The 21,310-nt window shown below is 35.6% G+C and overlaps 1 protein-coding gene across 1 annotated transcript in view; it reads left to right on the top strand.

Moving 5' to 3' along the window:
* The window catches only part of MSH2 (mutS homolog 2), a 76,683-nt gene that overhangs the window by 52,990 nt on the left and 2,383 nt on the right, over positions 1-21,310 (top strand). Inside the window, exons 9-14 of the mRNA XM_001382141.5 lie at positions 1,898-2,021; positions 4,839-4,989; positions 11,266-11,363; positions 14,844-15,089; positions 17,770-17,974; positions 19,140-19,387. Coding sequence (XP_001382178.5) covers positions 1,898-2,021; positions 4,839-4,989; positions 11,266-11,363; positions 14,844-15,089; positions 17,770-17,974; positions 19,140-19,387 — 1,072 coding nt within the window. The remainder of the gene's footprint in view (positions 1-1,897; positions 2,022-4,838; positions 4,990-11,265; positions 11,364-14,843; positions 15,090-17,769; positions 17,975-19,139; positions 19,388-21,310) is intronic.

Genomic DNA, 21,310 nt, shown 5'->3' with positions numbered 1-21,310 from the left:
CCCTCTGTTTCATTTCTTAGAGGTTTTTCTAGTTCATCACTCCTTACACCACAATAGTATTCCATCACTATCAGATTCCATCAGTTTGTTCAGCCATTCCCCAATTGAGGGGCATCCCCTCATTTTCCAATTTTTTTGCGACCACAGAGAGAGCAGCTATCAATATTTTTGTACAAATATTTTTCATTATTATCTCTTTGGGGTACAAATCCAGCAGTGGGCATTGCTGGATCAAAGGGCAGGTAGTCTTTTAAAGCCCTTTGTTCATAATTCCAAATTGCCTTCCAGAATGATTGGATTAATTCACAGCTCCACCAGCAATGCATTATTATCCCAATTTTGCCACATCCCCTCCATCAATTATTATTTTTCTCTTCTGTCATATTGGCCTATCTGCTAGGTGTGAGGTGGTACTTCAGCATTGTTTTGATTTGCATTTCTTTAATTAGGAGAGATTTAAAACACTTTTTCATTTGCTTATTGATAGTTTGATTTCTTTATCTGAAAACTGCCTATTTATGTCCCTGGACCATTTGTCATTTGGGGAATGGCTTAGATAAAATTTAACTAGGAAAAATGAAAGGTGTTCTGCTAGTAGATCTAAAAAGATCAACTTTGTAATTACAAGATGAGTGGAAATATGGTTCTTTTCAAAAAGATCTGGTGATTTTTATAGATGGCAAACTTAGCTATAATTCATACTGTTATGGCAGCCAGGAAAACTAATGTGATAGGCTATATCAGAACCATATGTTCTGCACTAGAGGGTTGATTTTCTTACTAAACTTTGTGTACCTGTCAGACTACTTCTGGAGTATCATGTTCACTTCTGAGTTTAGAGAAGAGTGGCCAGAATGATGAGCATCCTCAGGATCCTTCCATAGAAGGGTAGATTGAAACCGATGACATTTGGGCTGAAAAAGACAGCTCTTTAGATCTCTGTAGAAGGTCATCGTGTGGAAGGACAATTAGACTTACTCTTATTGATCCCAGAGAGCAGAACTAGAAACAACTAGTAAATGATACAGAGGTAAATTTAGATTTTTATGGAAATAAAACTTCCTGAACCATTAAGACCCACCTGAAAAATTGAATGGGCTGTTTCAAAAGGTAGAGAGTTTCTCCTTACTGGGAATCTTAAAGCAAATGTTGCCTAATGATAGCCATTTCCCTGGTGTAGTATGCAGGTTGGTGTGGGAATTAAATTTTTAGGGACCCCCAAACCCAAGAAGACTCACCTGATGGGTGCTATAGAATTATGTGTTTTAATTTGCCATCATGGCAGGTGACTTTTTTTTTTAACCCTTACTTTCTGTCTTGGAATCAATACTGTGTATTGGTTCCAAGGCAGAAGAATGATATGGGCTAGGCAATGGGAGTTAAGTGACTTGCCCAGGGACACATAGCTGGGAAGTGTCTGAGGTCAGATTTGAACCTAGGACCTCCTGTCTCTAGGCCTGGCTCTCAATCCACTGAGCTACCCAGCTGCCCCCAAGGCAGGTGTCTTTCTTGACCAACGCAAGTCAAGGGATGTGATGTATGAGGACTGGAGTGACCTGGCCAACTAGAAAGTCTTATGGGAAGGGTTTAGACTAAGCTTAAAAAGCCAGTGCATGAAACAGAGGACTCTTTCTCTGTGTGCCATTTTTTGCTTGTGGAAGAAGTTATGATGAGCATTCCCAGCACTTGGATAGTTAGACTAGTAACCTTCATTCTTTCTTTCTCTTACTAATAAATAATAATAAATTTAGTATAAAGTGTCCAAGATTAATTTTTAATTATTACATTGAACTTGATGGCTTCTGAAGTGCCTTCCCAGATAGTGATAGGGAAATAGTTTATTCTTAATTGCATCCTTCATTTAGCTAATGTTTTTACCATTCTTCTGTATTTACAGGTGGAAAACCATGAATTTCTTGTGAAGGCATCCTTTGATCCTCACTTGACACAGCTAAGGGAATCAATTGATAATCTAGAAAAGAAGATGCAGTCATCGTTAACAAGTGCAGCAAGAGAGCTAGGTAAGATAAGGAGATAAGGTCACTGCAGAGTTTGTTTAAAGAGAAAAGTGGGGGCAAAGGGGAAGAGAATAAATCTGTTGCCTTGCCATCTTGTTTGTTAGCACTCATACACATGAGCTTATAGAATGCTTGAAAGACACAGTGTTTCTGCCTTGGAATTGGGAAGTTTCACTTCCATTCACTTCCCACCTTCCCTCTTTCAACAGTGCTAAGTTATTGATGAGCTACATTTCACTGTGTTTAGAACAATATAGCCAGCCGAGTTATTATTTGTTCCTAATATTACTGAAAATGTCCTGCTTAAATAAGAGATCTTTTTATTTTAAATTTAAGGTAAAAAAAATCCCAAGTCTTAGCACTGTGGGTTTTGCTTTTGTGTGTATGTGTGTGTGTTTTTTTTTTTTTTTTTTTATAAATCCTTACCTTCCGTCTTAGAATCAATACTAAGTATTGGTTCCAAGACAGAAGAGTGGTAAAGGCTAGTCATTGGGGGTTAAGTGACTTGCCCAGGGTCATATAGCTAGGAACTGTCTGAGATCAGATTTGAACCTAGGACTTATCATCTCTAGGCCTGACTCTCAATTCACTGAGCCACTCAGCTGCCACCTAAGTACTGTGGTTTTACATTGAACCTTTTCAGTCTACCACCATCATGGTTTATCTCAAATATGTAGGAACAGCAAATATAATCAATCAATATACAACATGGAAAGGAACTTGTAATCCAGTACAGTTGAAATACCGTTTTTACTTATGTTGTAGATATTTAAAATGATTTTTCTTTTCATTTGAAATTGAATCTTTAGACGTAAGGTTTGTAGAGAAGTCTTTATAGAGAAGGTCATTCTACCCTGCCCAAATTAGGCTTGATATTATAGTCCAAATTTAACTGTTCTCTTGCAGAGAGCAAGAAGCAGAAATTTCCAAGGAAATATTTAGGAATAGAAGAATTCTGCCTGCTTCCTAGCTCCCTCTCTGCTCCTTTCCACCTCCCTTTAATTCTAGATTGCATGTATGGCTCTTTTCAAACCTTAAAAGTCCTACATAAGTACTAAATAGCATTAACATTATTGATAATAATGGTAAAGAAACCTTATTTTGTATAGCCTTAATTCCTAAACTGCTATCCAAGGCCAAATAACTGATATTGTCATCCTAAGAAGAACATGTAGTTCTAGACTTACAAGAAGACTCAAAAGAAGTAAAAAGGGGGAAAGAAGTATTCTAGAACTATGGAGTTGGGGGTTGTTTGGTATCTCTGCCTCACTGATATTTTGGCATTTTCAATTTTCATGTATCCTTTCAGAGTATCATTTAGGTGTTTTGTTTTTGTTTTTTTTATTTTAGTATCTTAATTTTGTCTGCTTCCTTTTTTGTTACCACTCTGGCAGATTGGTCAATTTAGAAAATTTTGAGAATCAATGTCAGCTGTAATTTTTCCAAGTAGGGGGAAAAAAAGTGTCTATGGAATTGGAAAACTGAACAGTAGTGGTCTATCCCTTATTAGTAAGTCTGCCAAGTAGAAATTCACAATTAGCCATTTAGCTACTCAGTAAGAATGATGGCAAGTATAGTCAAGATAGCAACATCTTATTGATTAGAACATCATTTGTTATTGCAGCCTAAAATAAGTGTTCTGATCAGGTGCTAATGCTGAACTGACTGATAATTGTTCAGATAAAATATGTGATATGCTAAAAGATCTCACTGATGAAACAAACATAGCATTGATTTTAAAGCATTTGTTAGCAAATGCTTGTACTTTGGGAATATACCCTAGAGGTCACTATGAAGGAAACACTCATTTTTAATTCTCTGAATAGTTTTTTTTGTACTGCAAGTAATTTACAATTTCCACCTTTAAACCTATGCCATGTAATATAAAAATAATTAAGCAAAACCAAATTAATAAAATGATACTTGATAGTATTTATACCATTCTATATTTATAATTCAAATATAGGAATTCCAGCAAGGGGAAATATGTGAGGTGTTCTATTTTCTGGGACCAAGACTAATCATTGCAAATTTGAGTTTAACTGCTTTTAATGTTTTCATTTATGTTATATACCTTATTCACTATTTCATATCTTAAGTGAACAGAGATTGAGGAAGTACCAACAACATCTAGATAGTTCAGTGCTAGGAGAGAATAAGCTCAGGTTAACTGAGTGCTTGCTAGGTATAGATTTAATTATGTGTGGGTGGGGCAAGACAAGATGGTCTTTCTTTGGAGGAGATTCTACTTTAGAGATAGTATATGACAGAGAATACTAAGTTAAAACTTAGAAGATTTGAAAAGTAAACAATTTTATGATTCTTGCTTTGTGACTTTGTACAAGTCACCAACTCCTCTTAGTCTCAGTTATCTCATATTTAAAATGAGTGGGTTTGACTATCTGACAACATATATACATGAATCAACATTAATAGAAAACACCAACCTCTAGACCTCAAAGTATGATAATTAGTCTTGCCATTTGAATTTCTAAAGTCTCCTTTGTTCATAATTGTAAACTTAATGAGAATAGCCAGTTGACTTGGCCATTTATGGAAGTTTGCAACCCCACTGTACTTATTCCCAGGTGGACTCATTCATTGAAAATGATCTATATGTCAGCCTCCGGACTTGGGAGGAATTGAATTGAATAAAGGAAATTAAGGCAGTCATATGATTTAATAGTCTTGACGTAGTTAATGTTGAGTTATTGCATTGCCCTGAAAGTATATTTGTCTTGGTTCACATGCATTGATTTGGCACCTTTGCATTTAAAAACAATTTCAAATCTTATTTTCTCTTTCTCATCTGACCTTAAGGCATAGAAGCTGGTAAACACATTAAACTGGACTCTAATGCACAACTAGGATATTATTTCCGAGTGACCTGCAAGGAAGAAAAAGTCCTTCGTAGCAATAAAAACTTTAACACGTTAGATGTCCAGAAGAATGGTGTTAAGTTTACCAACAGGTATGTGGATACGCATGTTTCTTAAGTTTTTATTTAACTGTTTTGATAGTTTCTTTTTAGAATACCTAAAGAGACAATATCTGTATTCTAAGAGTATGTATGCCTTCTTGACTTAGATAATAGAACTGTTTATTACCCAGAAAATGCTTTGACTATTGTGTCCTGTCAAAATTGAATGATTCATGAAAATTGACAATCTGGCAAATGAACAAAAGATGGTATATGAAAGACCACTTATGGTGTTTTCCTCACATTGAGGTGGCTACTGTGGAAGCAGGGCATGGGCATCGTAGTTTACAAACTTTTATAAAGCAACCCATATTACTTTCTTTTCTATTCCTACTGATAGCCTTGTAGGTCTAAATCTAGGGAGTTTGTGTTGGGATAAATGAGGTCACTGGCCCTTTGGAAACATCATATTGGGTGTAAAGTGTGTATAAGAACTTTTGCCACTTTGCTCAGCTGCCCTTCATCGATCATTGTCATATATAGTGAATAAATAGCTTTAGACTTTGTAACATTCCTGTGACATAGAGGATATGTTATTATCCCCACCTAATAGGTGAAAGACCTGGAGCCTAGAAAGGTGAAGGAACTAGTCCAGAGTCAACAGCCAAAGAGAGTCAGAGTCAGGTTTTGAATCTAGATTCCCTGGCTTCAAACCCAGTGGTGTTTGTGTGTTTAGATTTAAAAGTAGAAGGACCTCATAGAGCATTAAGTTCAACTCTCTCCTTTTAACAGATGAGAAAAGAAGAGTCTGTAAGGCCTTGGACTAGATACCAGTTAGCTAATCTGTAAAAGGTGAATAATATTAACTGTACCACTTATTTCAGAATACTATTGTGAGGATTAAAAGTAATTATATATAAAGTAAATGCTTGTATGTTATGCTGCTGCAAAGCTAGGGGAACTGAAAGTAAGAAGTTATGGTGGTAACATCTTTAGCCCGTGCTTCTATTTGCACTAGTTGCTTACTGTCAAAGTTGTCTTGGGATTGATCAGCCAAATTGTTCCCTCATTTTTGGATGTTGGAACTTGGTGTATGTTGATTTTTTAATGTCTTTTTTATTATTATGAACATTACAAAGTTCAACAAACATGAATATTTCCTCATATCAGTGTACCTTAAACTAACCCAATTTTAAAGAACTTAAATATTTCTAAAAGGACATGTAATAATGAATTTTTTCATGCAGCCCTCAGATTAATTTGAAATTTTTATGCCAGAAGGATATCTTTGCTCAATATCCAATTTCTATTTTGAGGAATCAGTAGTTTGCAGGATCCTTCTACTTGCCTGAATATATGTCTTATTTATATATTGATATATGGCTCTGAAAGCCATCTACCGAGATCTGTGTTGTCTATCTAGGGCAGTCATCTTGTTATTTCCTCAGTGTGTTTCTGTTTTTTCTGTGTTTTTCCTTTTACGGTTTCACTGTGAAGAAAAAACATTGGCTAATGGAGCAATGTAACTAGAGAAAACTTGAAGCCAAAGAATATTACCAGTTATATTTGGGCAGAGTTAAGTTTAAATGGTACAGGTGTAGAGGAAATAGAACATCTGCTTTATCCACATTTAGAGGAGCTGAGGTATAACATTAAAGCTAAAGGGGGATAGATGTCCTAATAATAAAGAGTTTTTAAAATATAGAGGGAAGAGAGCCAATAGGGTATTTTCTTTATATTGTAGGTATCCATTGTTTCTTGAATAAAAAAGTAAGTGGAATGCATTTAAAGTTACTCCTTCCTTAATTCACAAATACTTGAACAGTGTTCAGAATAGAAGAAAATAATGCTTATTGAAAGCCACTTAATGAAGTGATTCTCCAGTAAACCAGTGGAGAATCTCAGAATTGGAAGGGCCTAATTCCTGCTAATCTTGTGGATCCCCTTTGTAACATTCCTGACAAGGCAACTGTTTATTTCCAATGATATGGAATTCATTACCTCTTTTTATAGTTTATTCCATTTTAAACAGTTCCAATTGTTACGAAATTCTTTGGGTTAAGCTGAGATTTCTCTCATACTTAATTCTAATCTATCTTGTAGAGGACAATATTTCACATGCTGTATAGTGGAAAGAGTCCTGAGTTTGCCTTGGATGATCTGGACTTGGCTCCTATTGTGAATCCTGTCACTTGTTTCTCTGAACCTTTCTTTGACTTTAATATAATAATTACACTTTTCCTAGATAGGGTTGTTTCGATAAAATAATTTTGTAAATTCTAAAAGTGTTATATAACTTTAAGCTAGTAAGAGAGCTCTTCTTGAGTCTTCTCTAGACATTAGCCCCAAGACTTAAGTGGTCTCTAGGGCTGACATAGGCTCTCACTTCATTTGTCTTGGACATATTTCTTCTGATAATGTAGTCTGAAGATTCAGTTACCCTTTTGGTCACATGGCCACAAAATCAATAAGTTTATCTCATGTGCATTGATGTCAAAATATTTCTCCCCTATCTTTTGAGAAGTCTATTGTTTTTTCAATAACCCAGGTCTTTCTATCATCATTTATTTAAACCCTTACTTACTATCTCAGAATTGATACTAAGTATTGATTCCAAGGCAGAAGAATGGTAAGGGCTAAGCAGTTGGAGTTAAGTGACTTGCCCAGGGTCACAGAGCTAGGAAGTGTTGGCAGCCAGATTTGACCCCAGGTCCTCCTGACCCAGGCTTGACACTCTCTCCACTGTGCTATCCAGATGCCCTGGGTATCATTATTGACTCTTCTTTCTAGGTTTTAGCCCCATATTATCTAATTAGTTTCCATATCTTAAAATTTCTTTCTGTACAACAATTCTTACATCTCTTTCCTCTTCTCCACACTTGGGCAGCCGCAACCTAGCTGATGCCCTCATCACCTTTCCCCATCTGTGAACCTTCTAGATGTTCTTCCTGCCTAATCTCTCTACCTGCTCTAATCCCTCCTCCATAGAGCTGCCAAAGTGCTTTTTCTAATGCCTGGGTCTGTCCATGTTACTTTCCTTAATAATCTCCAGTGACTCCTATACCGCTTCAGGATCCGATATAAAGCTTTTGTTTGGCATCTAAAACTTTTTACAACAAGGCCTCTTCCTACCCATCCAGTCTTACAGTCTGCTCCACACAGTCCACTCTTAGCCAAACTGCCCTAGTCCTCCCACAAGACTTTTGTCTCCATGTCATTGTACTGGTTTTTCTCATGTCACTTGTTTCTCTGAACCTTTTTTGCATCTGATCCTTCCTCTTTTTCAGCTGCTACCTTCATTCAGACCCTCACTGCCCCTCACCTGAAATACTGCAACAGCTGCTTAATTGGTCTGCCTGCCTCAAGCCTCCCCACTTCATTCCATCCTTCCCACTCATGGCAAGGTGGTTTTACTTAAGCAGAGTCTAATCATGCTGTTGTTCTACTCGGTTAACTCCAGTGACATCCTGTTGCCCTTAGAATTAAAATATAAACACCTCCATTTAGCTTTTAAAGCTCTTCACAACCTCCCTCCAACTTCTCTTTCCAGCTGTTTGGAATATTACTCCCCTCCTGCCTTCCCTGTGGTCTTCTCACAAAACACTGCATGTCCCGTCTGTAAGTTTGTATGCATTGGATGTCCCCCACACAAAGCATTTATTCTTTCCTTGCTGCTTCCTCATAGGATCTCTTCTCTGCCCTCAAAACCCAGCTTAAGTACCACCTTCTTGATGAAGCCTTTTCTGATCTTATAGCTGCTAGTGGCTTCCTTCTCAGGCTACCAACTATTTTGTCTTTATTTGTATCCACTTTGTTTATTCTATCTAAGACTCTTGTTTCTTTCATTAAAATATAGCTATTGTTGGTAGATTGTTTTATTCTTAGTGCTTGTATTCCTCACTTTTGGCACACCATAGGTGCTTAAATACTTGTTGAGTGCCTATTGCCTAGAAAGTGCTATTATATAATAAGTGCTCATTAATTCATTGATCAATTTGTATAATTGATATTTTGCACTTTTGGTACATTTTTTCCTTAAATTAAATTTTGTAATCCTACAAGATGATATTAATTTCGAAAATAACTCCTAGGTATCTACTACGCTTTGGGTTTCTCCCTACCTCTGAATAGAGTGGAAAGTGGGCCGCTAAGAACTACTCTTAGATCTTAGATTTAAAAGGTTCCTAGAGCATTCATCTCATTACTTCCCTCTGGCTGTATTCCTCTGAACTTTCACCCTTACTAAGCCCTACCCTTTTTCAGCTTCTTTTCTGGTGTTATCTTCTCCCATTATATTGTGAACTCCCAGGGTAGGGACTGTCATTTGCCTCTCTTTTTATCCCCAGTGCCTGAGTGTTTAATAAATATTTATTAACTGACTGATTTGTTCAGCCATTCCTCAACTAATAAGTACCCTTTCAATTTCCAGTTCTTTTCCAAAGAATTGCTTGCCATAAATATTTCTATAGATCTTTAGAGTTTGTTTTGCTAGGCCTTATCCTCCTTATTCTTGCCTCTTCTTTCTCTCCTTTGTCCCTGTTGAGTAAAATGTACTTCATTATCTGTGTGTGTGTACATGTGTGTATGTACTGTATGTGTAAGTGTCTGAGGCCAAATTTGAACCTAGGACCTCTCATCTCTAGACTGGCTCTCAATCCACTGAGCTACCCAGCTGCCCCCCACATTTGACTATATTAATGTTCTTGGAAGTTGTCATTTGGAGACTTCTTTCAGGAGGAGACCAGTGATATTTTCCCCCTATTTCTACCTTACTAAAAAATCTGAAGTTTTCTTTTATGATTTTTTGAAATAATGTTTTGCTTTTTTTGGTCATAATTTTCAGCTAGTACTGTGATTTCTTTCTCTTTTAAACCCATATCATTTGTCTTATTATCACTTCTAAAACAAGAAGGGAGGCAAGGCTAGGCAACAGGGGTTAAGTTACTTGCCTAGGGTCACACAGGTAGGAGGTGTCTAAGTTAGATTTGAACTCAGGTCCTCTCAACTTCTAGGCCTGATCCTGTATCCATTGTGCTACCTAGCTGCTCCTAGTCTGATTTTTAAGTTGTTGTTCCTTGAACTATTTTTATTTTTCTACTCATTTTTCCAGTCTTTTGACTTCATTTTAACATTTATTTTTGGCTGATGAAGTGATTATCTTGCATTTGTTCTTCCTTCCTAATGTCTCTTCCTGCTATAAACCATCCTTCATCTAATAGCCAAAGTAATTTTTCTAAAGCCCAAGTTTGTCTGTGTTGCCTTCTACTCAGTTAATTCTGGTGACTCCCTTTTAACTTTATCTTTTAATATTTATCTAAAAAAATGTCAAAAAATATATTACTGCTACTTGTGCATACATAATAGAATAATTTCCAAATTACCTCTCCCTAACCTTATACCATTTTATGAATGTTTCTATTTCATATGTTTCTCCTTTTAAATTCATTAAAAATATGATCAAACTAGCCCTTCCATACTTTAACAATTTCTTTTGATGGCATTACAAGAGTCTTAGTCACTCAAATCCAAAACTTTGGAATTAGCTATAACTCCTCCCTCTTCTAAATATTCTACATTCAGTTAATTTTTGAGTCCTGTTGATTCTGTCCCTACATAATATCTTACATCTCTTTTTTAAAAAATACGTTGATGTCCTCATAATTAAAGCTCTCATAACTAGTATTCTTTCTTTCCATGTCCATTCTTTGCATAATTGCTAAATCAATCTAATAAGGTGTAGTTCAAACTGTCACCACTACTTAAATGTTTAAGGCCTTTCAGAGTCTTGACACCATTCTACTCGTACCCCTTTTTGGAGGTTTCACCCACCTTCCCCCAAGAAAAAATGTTTTTTTAACATTCTTATTCTGATAAATTATTTTTTTGTACAGAGAAAAATGATACATTGATTAGATTTGGCATGCTTGTTTTCCTTTTTTTTTTCTATAAGAGGACTTGTTTTTTTCACTTAGAATTGTTACTTAAACAAAAAAATCCACAGACCAACATTTTTCATTGGAAAATTAATAGTATAGAACTTAACATGGTGTAAGAATAAAATTCATTAAATGTTTATTAAGCACCTATGTGGACTAGCTAGGCACTATGCTAATTAATAAACTAATGGTTAACCTTGCATCTTTCTTATGAGTTGCTCTTTTTGTTCTCTGTATTTATATCTCAAAATTATCATTTGGTGTTGGCCTGTAAGGCAGAAAATCCTTCTGTGCTATTATTGTGGTATAATTATGAATACATTTATTTTAAAATAGTTTAATCTTATTAAAAGATAATATTTTTCACAACTGTCTGATTTTTCATTTCCAGTAAATTGGCTGCTTTCAATGATGAGTACCTCAAAATTAGAGATGAGTATGAGGAAGCCCAGGATGCCATTGTTAAAGAAATCATCAACATTTCTTCTGGTAAATATAATCAAAACAATACCTGTAAATGTTTGAATAAAACATAATTTCCTTTAGCAGGTGAAGTCTCAATTTATGCACAAAGAGTAGTTTTTATAGCCAAATCACACAGTGACTATTCTGTTAGGTACTAGTAAAACGAGGAGGGAAATTTTAGATAAAATTGACCTTTAGGCAGATTATTTTTTAGTAGATTACTCAGTTCAAAGACATTTATAGAAGAAAAATGGAAAATATGTAGCTTGATTGTAAGATTTTTATAAACCAAATGGATGAAAAGGTGATAAAGAATTTTTAACTGCCTACTTTTACAACCTATATAAATTTTTTTTTTCTAAACCCTTACCTTCTGCCTTAGAATCAATACTGTTCTAAGGCAGAAGAGTGGTATGGGCTAGGCAGTGGGGGTTATGTGACTCGCTCAGGGTCACACAGCTGAGAAGCGTCTGAGGCCAGATTTGAACCTACGATCCCCAGTCTCTAGTCCTGGCTCTCAATCCACTGAGATACCCAGTTGCCCCCCTGTACAAAAAAATTTTAAGATAATCTGTACACATATCAAGTACATTATTATTGTGAGAAAAAAGTATAACCAGTAGAGAGTCTTTGTGTTCACATAGTGTCTTGAGGAAATTAGGAAAAAAGGCAAGAGCATATCCTTCAGGACATTCAGTTAACTCGGTCTCAAATAGATGAGAGACCTTGAACAAGTGCTACACAGCATGAATGGCATGGAGAGTTTGATGATCTGCATCACTGGAAGATTGTCCACATTGTTGGTATCACATCTCTAGGAGAATAGAAATTTTGAGGCCCTACCACAGCATCCACAATGTTGGGTAGTGTTTTAAGATTGTAGTTCTTGGACATGGTAGCACGACTTGTAGGTGTTCTATTTAAACTGGAAGTAATATATTAACATTTGCACAGTTTGTCTCACAAGATTGTTGTAAAGAAAGAGCTCACACACACACACACACACACACACACACATGCTTCTATTCACATGAATGGTTTTGAGAGCCATTCTGCAGTAGATGATCTACATCTTTAGTTATTTAGTCAAACTCCAATTATTTTTAAGGTTATGAAGATAATATAGAGCTGAAATTTATGTTTCATATACAGAAAGGGAACACTTTATGCCACATACATTATTCTACAGGGCTTTTGAGCTTAAAGATTCACTGATGATTAAATTCCGAGTTACGGTTACTTTGTAATTAAGGAAAGCAGCATCAGTTGGGATCTATCATTAATATTTTAGTATTATAATAAACAGCAGAATTATACATTGTCCCCTGCCTGTTCCATCCAGCCTTTAGAGTTTAATTTTTGTTGAATATTCTAAAAAAAGTAAATAGGAATTTTTTCAGTAAGTCAGAAATGAGAGGGAAGAAGAGAGAGAGTGCTCTAATTGTTCAATTTGAAATGCTTTATTTATGCTTGTGAAAATGTCTGAAGTTGATTTTGTGTGAAGTAAATTATTTAGAAGGCTTAGATCTTGTACACCCTAGTGGCAAGATATATGAATCAGAGTCACATGCTGTGTCTGACTGGCCAGAGGCCTGGGTTCCCTATCAAGGCAGGCTTCTGGAACCATCCCATCCCTAGATCCCTAGTGGCAGAGCCAGCACAATGTCTCCATGGAGGAAGGAACAAAGAAAATTGAAAAAGCAAAGGTGGAAAGCAGTTATTCTCTCTATAGCCATACCTGCCTGGCATTTTTCTCCTTGCTCCTTATTAGGCCATCTAAGGCAAGTGGTTGAAAACCCTCTTCTATTTCTCTCTATTAATAAATGCTTATAAATCTAGTAATAAGCCTCCAGATCAATTTTTAATTATAACAATTTCTGAGTGTTATTAAATAGACATTTAATTTATTACACAGTAAGCTTCTAGCAGGATTATTTATTGAATTTCAGCTGACCTGTATTGATCCTATGTAAGTAGCATTCAATCAGGGTCTTTTTTTTTTTTTCAAAAGTTAAATTAACAGGTTTTTTTGGTTGAGTGTTGGCTTTGGACACTTACTTTAATTTTTATAGTTTTATTATGTTTAAAGAAAGTATTTTTATGATCTTAATTGGGATATACTTTTTTCTTAAATTTCTAATTGATATCTTTTGTTTATATATATATTTACTTTGAAATATCTCCTATCCCTATGTGGAGTGTTTTCCTTTCTAATAAAGATTAGAGAAAAATTCATCAACACAGCATTATGCAGCATTTTATATCTACAAAAAAGAGACAATTAAAGCTTTTCTCATCTTTGCTTTGAGATCAGGCTAACTTTTTAGAATTATGTAGTACTGAGTTTTTGTTCTTTCCCTGTACATTGCTATAGTCATTGGATATTTTGTTTTCCTAGGCTTCTCATAATCCTTTCTGTTTTGTTTTATAGCACAATAATATTCCCTACATTAATGTACCATGATTTAATCCAATCAAAAAGTTTTCCCCTCATTTTTAGATGTTGAATATATACTTAAAACTTCCCTATGATAATAGTTTAAATACCCTGCTGATTAGAGGCAGCTAGACTTAGAGTCAGAAGGACCTGGCTTCCAGTCCTCTGGTAGTAATGCCATGCTCTGGCTATCTGTGAACAAGTTATGTATCCTCTCATTTCTTAAACAAACTTCATTTTCTTCATTTGTAAAATGAAGAAGGTTGGACTAGCTGGACTTTGATGCCTTGTCTAGCTCTCTTATGCCTCATCTTTTTCCTTTCTCCTTTCCTCTTCCCCTCTTTCCCTTCCTCTTCTTTTTTTCCCTCTATGTCCTAGTGCTTGTAAAACACTCTTTTCCCATTATCTCTCTGCCCTCTAAGAGCTCAGGGGTCATGACATCTATGAAGTCTTCTCTTATTTTTCTCTACCTCAGAGTCATTTTTATCTTCAGTTTTTTCTAAGGAGATTGCAGTCGTATGCCCCATCACACTTTACCTTATATTACTGTGTTCATCTTTGTGCATTTATCTGACAGCAGTAGTAGGAGGTAATGCCCCTTTGGGGGGGAGGGGTTCACCTTTCTATCCCCAGTATATTTATTGTATTAGTTTGTTGATTGAATCAGAGGGAATAGTCAAATTGGTGAGATACTGGACCCAGGAATGTAATAGTAATCACCAATTTTTTTTAATGTTTTAAATTTTGTACTTGATGTTTGGGGTGGGGAAGGAAGAGAGATAGTTTATATTTGTGAATAGCATTTCTTTCCCTTAACAGACAACAGATAAGTTTAGTTTATTATTACAAGCTGATTTTTAGGCTTTTTTGAAAAATAAAAGTTCCATTGTAGTAAATAGGAGAGTTGATTAATTATACATTAGTGAGATAATATATGCATATATTTGGAAATGCAAATTGAACTAGGATTAGGCCAGTTGCATTTCTTTTTTCTTTGCTGTCATGTTATTTATTTATGAGTAAACATTTTTTGTGGGGTGTTGTTCATTTCTTATTTTCTTATACAGGCTATGTAGAACCAATGCAGACACTGAATGATGTATTAGCTCAACTGGATGCTGTTGTCAGTTTTGCTAATGTAGCAAATGGAGCACCTATTCCATATGTACGTCCAGTCATTTTGGAAAAGGGACAAGGAAGAATCATTTTGAAAGGTTCCAGACATGCTTGTGTTGAAGTTCAAGATGAAGTTGCATTTATTCCCAATGACATTAACTTTGAGAAAAATAAGCAGACGTTCCACATTATTACTGGTAAAAAGTTACATTACTTTACAGCTTTTCTTTTTTGGGGGGAAAAAGGAATTGATTTAAAATCTTTCTTTGGAAAATTTAATTTTTACAAAGAAAATCATCATTCTTGACATTTACAAAAAGCACATTGCTCATTGTTGCCTCAAAATATTATTTTGAAATAGTTTTAAAGAAAATATTTTGTGTACTTATGAAATTCTTATTTCAAAATGTTGTAGGAAGAGAATTTCTCCATTATGTTGCCTTGCTTAGCGTCACTTCTCAGTGACTTGGAGGTCAAAGACCACTGAATGTGCAGGTCCTCCAGGAAAGGAAGTTAAAAAAACCAAGTAACCAGTGAGACAGGAAACTCATTCCACAGGCAATGCCCCTCTGGGCTATCCAGGCAAATAAAGAAACAATGGTTGGTTCCTGAGATGTGACATGTTTATAGAAAAGAGCTTATAAGGTCAGACCAGGGGCCTGTTGGGGGCCTTCTGGCCTGAGCAAAGAAACCTGAACTAACTCTTGGTAGTGAACTTCCATCCATCGTGGCAGCCAGAAGAGTAGGAAGCTAAGTAACTCTCTACCCCTTTCCTTCCTTTCCCTCTCTTTACTATTACTACTTTGATGTAATAAAGTTATTAAAGCTACTAGCAGCCTCATAATTTAATTTTAACTATTATAGTGTTCATGTATTTAAAAATTCCATGCCTTTTATGAACACATTTTTGTGAACTAGTGCTTTCGTCATTGAAATCAATGAATTTCACCTAAAATCTATTGAAACTAAAGCAAGACTACTTTGATAAAGGAAAAACATTTAAATCTAGTCTTAAAATATAATAAAAAGCAATATACATATTGAGTCATGATTTAAATGTTGTTGTAAAATTTTCTTGCAAGGTCATTTGGCTGCCTTGAAAATCTTAGGGAAATACTTTGCAGAGTAAACCTTTGTGGAAAGGTTAAATGAAATAAAGATACCATGAAGTTAACAGATGACACCCACAATAGTCAAGTTTCCCAAATAATCTGATTCAAAGAAACAGACACTTGAGTTGAAAAGAACTTAGGCCATTTAATCTAGATTGTACTTGAATAAGAATTCATTCTTCTATTTTTTCCAGAAAGAGGCCATTCCATTTTTTGACTAATCTAATTTTTAGGAATTTTTTTCTCTCACATGGAGCCTAAATCTAGATCTTTGCAAATTCCCTATATTGTTATGCCTTCTGGACCTAGAGAATTTAAATCTAATCTGTCATATACAAGTTTAATGTAACCATGCAACAGCCCTTAAAATTTCTGAAGACAGCTATTATATCCCTCCCGAGTAGCTTTATCTTCTCTAGACTAAATAGTCTCACCTCTTTCAAGTAATCCTCATATGACATGTTCTCCAATTTCTTTATGATTTTGAATGTCATTATTAATGTGTTCCAATTTGTCAGAGTCCTTAAAATGTTTCCAGAATTAAACAAAATGTTTCACTTATTTGTCTAGGGCAGAGTGGGGACTGTCATCTTCTTCCTTCTATATCCTGGGCCTTTCAGTGCAGCTGAAATTTTTATCTGGATTGAAATTGGTTTTTGTGGCTTATAGGTCATACTGTTTAGCCTTTCAGCTTGTATTCCCATTAAAATACCCTATGTTTTCTTATGATCTTCTATCTTGTCATATTTCTTGCATTCTTTCTTTTTGCAGTTGAATTTTTGAACTTAAGTTTAGAGCTTTACGTGGATTCCAATTAAATTGCATTTTTGTAGGTTTGCCTTCTTGTTCTAGGCTGAACTTTTTGGATTATTCTTTGGTTCCCCAAGATCTTAGCTCTCCCTTCCAGCTTTAATTATATGAAATGATAAGCATTCTGTCAAATCATTGATAAAAGAGTTGGAATAGGTTTAAAGACACAATTCTTGGGTCACATTAAAGACCTTTCTCCAAACTTCCTGAATCTTTTTGTCCTTTGTGGTCAGTCATTAAGCTGGGCCCATATATATCTTAGACCACACTTCTCCAAAAGAACAGGAGAGACTTTGTTAAAGGCATTATTAAAACTCTACCTGTAGCATTTCCTTGATCTGCCATTTTAATTAGGGAATGCAACAAACAAGCTTCTTAATGATAGATTTTGGAACATACAGATAATCTCACTGGAAACTGAGGGAGCATTTCTTCATCTCCAGGCTTAAAACATCTCTCCCATTCTCTTATTTTTCAAAGACATAATGCATGGTTTCTAAAAATTGGTTTTGGGCTTATGCTCTATTATTGCATTCAACTCTATGGATTTTTTATATATTTTGAAGTGGTAAATCCTTATATACTGTTTACATAAAGAATATTCTTCAATTATCCTTGGTCTGTAGTGACTCAAAACTTGCACTGCTTTTCTGCTCAGTCTTTTTATTTTAAAAGATGTTAGTTACTTCTAGACTGGCTGAATTACAGAGTACTCTCTAGTAAGACCATCTATTGAGTCAGGCATAAAATTGAGAAACTTTAAGAGGATCACATCACTTGCAAATTGTATAGTGTTGCCCTAATAGCAGAGAAGTTGGGACATTGGTCAGCTTTTAGTTGTACATCTAGAATTCCTAACCAGCCTGATTTGTATGTATCATCACTCCACAATTTTTAATTCTGTATATTAGCAACAGAAAATAAACACCATTTCACTTTTGATTTTTGTTTTCAGGCCCCAATATGGGAGGTAAATCAACATATATCCGTCAAACTGGAGTAATAGTTCTGATGGCTCAGATTGGCTGTTTTGTACCATGCGAGTCAGCAGAAGTGTCCATTGTGGATTGTATCTTGGCTCGAGTGGGAGCAGGTGATTGTCAGATGAAAGGTGTATCTACATTCATGGCAGAAATGCTGGAGACGGCTTCCATTCTCAGGTAAAGAAATTCTGGTTCTAACTTAAGATATATATTATTATTATTTTAAGGTGGAAATATTGTGAGGAAGTGCCATAGTCATAAAGGGAATAAGGTTTAGTCCTCTTCCAGGTCCCTCTTCCTTAGGATTCACTTCAAGCACTATACCTGGTACCTGTTCTCATGCTATAGAGGCCTCACAAATTCCTGTACCCTTTGTTCAGTCTAGAAGAGTTTAAGGATTTTCTGTAGGAAACCTGGTTACTAGATTGTTGTTACTCAGTTAAACAAATGTCTCATCAGTAACTGGAAAAGTTAAACACAGCCTGAAATATGTTTATGTTCTATCCCTGACTTCTTCATGGCTTTATATTCATGACACATCCTGAGATGCTTTTTCCCTTCTTCCTTGCTTTTCCCCCTCCTAGTCCACGACAAAAGGTCTCTCTGCCCCTCTCCTTCTCACTCACATTTTTCCTTCTAAAACCCCTGCTTTTTGTCCATTTTTAATACTAAGTATCACAGAAGAGTGTGTGCTAAGCAGCTAAGTAGTTGGGATTAAATGTCTTGCCTAGGATCATCACATAGCTAAGAAATGCCTGTAATCAGATTTGAATCCAGGACTTTCCATCTTTAGTCATAGTATTCTAACTACTGAACCACCTACCTGCCCCTTTTTGTGTTTTTAAGGGTGTTATTTTATCTTTGTTATTAATGGTTATAAATGGTTACATTTATGGTTATAAAAATATATTTAGTGGTTTGTGGTGTTTCAGACTTCCATGTTTTGACTTTGAGTGACTTGCTAGTTATTGTTTCATTGTGCATTTTCTTATTATGTTTTATTCTTGATATACCTTCTACCTGGAATACCCTCCCTTCTCTCTAGCTCTAGAGATTGTACCTATCTTTTAAGACTCTTAATTAAATCTTATCTCTTAAAGGAAGGCTTCTGTTTTTAGTGATTCTAACTTCAAGTTGCATCTATTTTTTCTGCTTTCATAGTTATTTTCTGTGCCTTTCATTCAACAATGAACTGTGGGCTATTTGTTTTTGTCTTAAATTTTTTCATGTTTGCAAACATTTTAATACTTTTTTTGTATACCCTATAGTATCTTTCAAAGAGTAGTATTGGCCTTGCTCAAAATTATCCTTTGGAAAAATGTATAATAATTTTATTTTCTAGGTCTGCAACCAAAGATTCCCTCATAATCATTGATGAGTTGGGAAGAGGGACTTCTACCTATGATGGATTTGGGTTAGCCTGGGCTATTTCAGAATACATTGCCACTAAGATTGGTGCTTTCTGTATGTTTGCAACTCATTTTCATGAACTGACCGCATTGGCTGACCAATTGCCAACAGTGAATAATCTACATGTTTCAGCATTAACTACTGATGAGGCATTAACTATGTTATATCAAGTAAAGAAAGGTGAGATTGTATGAATTAAAATGATAGAATTATTGTATATTCCTGTGTGAGTAAGAGAAATGTTTACTCCATGAACTCAACTGTAACTGTTTTGTCTTCTCCAAGAAAATGTATAGTTGAATTATTTTGGCATTGTTAGTCAATTAGTAAACATAGCACCGAGGTTACAAAAGACATTCTTTATCCATAAGAGATTACATTCTCCTAGGTAAAACAGCAAATATATGTACAATCAGAGTATATGTGGAATAGAAAATAATGAGCCTTAATTCATCTATACAACCCTTTATATCCAGGTAAATATAGCACCACTAAAATAAAATTAATTTGAGGCCACTTTTTAGACATCTGAGAGATTGCTCTATAATAACCTTCATTGTCACTATATGACTTGCCTATCTCCTTTTGTAATTATATATTTCTTAGATGATATCCTTTATATCATTCTTGTGCAATGTCAAAGTCATTTTTTCCTCCTTTTGGTTTTTCCTTTAGAGTTTGTTAGAAGGCCTATTGTAAGAGTTAAATTGGGGTTTGACTAAATAAGAGTTATAGATTCAATGTTGTAGACCCTGAATTCTAAATATTATCCCTAAGTCAGAAAAAACTGTTATCAGCTTTTATTTATAACGAGGAAGAGAAAGAGTTGAAGTATGAAATCTAGGGGTTGCCTAGCCTACCCTAAGGGCTGATCTGGTGAAATTTAGCTCATTCCCTGACAAAGTTCCAATCTCCACGTGGAAGTCCAAGTCACTCACCAGCAAGCAGGATCCAAGGAAAAGAGTCCCTCCACAGAACTCACACAGAAGGGAATGTTCCACCAAAGTGCCAATGAGCTGAGAGGGTCTCCTCACAGAGCCACCAAGGCAGGAATCTCTCCAAGCCAGAAGTCCTAGTGATATTTTCAGCTAGGGTTCCACCAACGCAGCCTCCTCCAAAGCCAAAGCAGGAATCTCTGCAACCAGTCTCTCCAGAAGCCAGGAAAGGAATGTGGGAACCAATCTCTCCAAATGCCAGGAAGGGAGTACATGCTACACCATATTGGTCCCTTTTTTTCCATGTCATTTCCTGCCACTCCTTCACAGAAACCAATGGCAGTCTTTCAATTTGCCTAGCACTGCCCAGGGTGGGGATAGTGACCTTTGGAGTTGTCACTTACTCTAGTAAGTGACTTGTGAACTCTCATACTTAATGGTAAGTAGGGGTACTTTTAAGTTCTTGATTTGATTAACTAAAAATAGACAAGGGAAGAGTTAATCCTATCTTCACTATTTCTTTTGATTAATCCTAGTCTCATTGAGAAATAATGTTTTGGAGCTTGATGCTGTCATCAACACAATGTTACATACAGATTGGGATCATCTGGAGGCCCTCATCATCAATAAAGAATCCCTCTTCTCATTTTGACCCCATACAAGGCATTCTCCATGTCAAGCCTGTCTCCCCATTTTATGACTCATGACTTCATGATAAAAAAGTTATAACAAAGTTATCACTGCCCTTGCATTGTCTAGTTGTTGGATTCCTTGTTATTAGAGAGCCTTTAAGACTGTATTTTTGCCCTGCTGAGTTAAATGCTTTTTTTTTTTTTCAGAAAACAAGCAGAGGTCTTAAATTATCTATACCTTTTAGTTGAAAATGATAACTCTTTATATCCGTGAGCCCATTATTGAAAGTAGAAGGGGGTTGCCTAATATATAAGGGATATTTTTCACTATTCGTGGTTGTATTGGCCAGTGAATTAATCAACAAATGGTTAGCCTATTGTGATGAGCTGCTTTGTATGGGACTGAGTTGTCCAGTGAGACAGACATATACTCTTAAGGCAATTTGGCAGAAACAACCAGACTTTTTGCTCCCTTGGCTTAGCTTTCAAGGTCATCTCCATACTGTCATGAAGCATCAGAATAGGGCTTAGTATAA

Source organism: Monodelphis domestica, chromosome 1 (genome assembly GCF_027887165.1).
Source record: "Monodelphis domestica isolate mMonDom1 chromosome 1, mMonDom1.pri, whole genome shotgun sequence".
In the NCBI taxonomy this organism is placed as follows: Eukaryota; Metazoa; Chordata; class Mammalia; order Didelphimorphia; family Didelphidae; genus Monodelphis; species Monodelphis domestica.
Note: the sequence above shows the minus strand (reverse complement) of the source record. Positions and strands in the feature narration are given on the sequence as shown.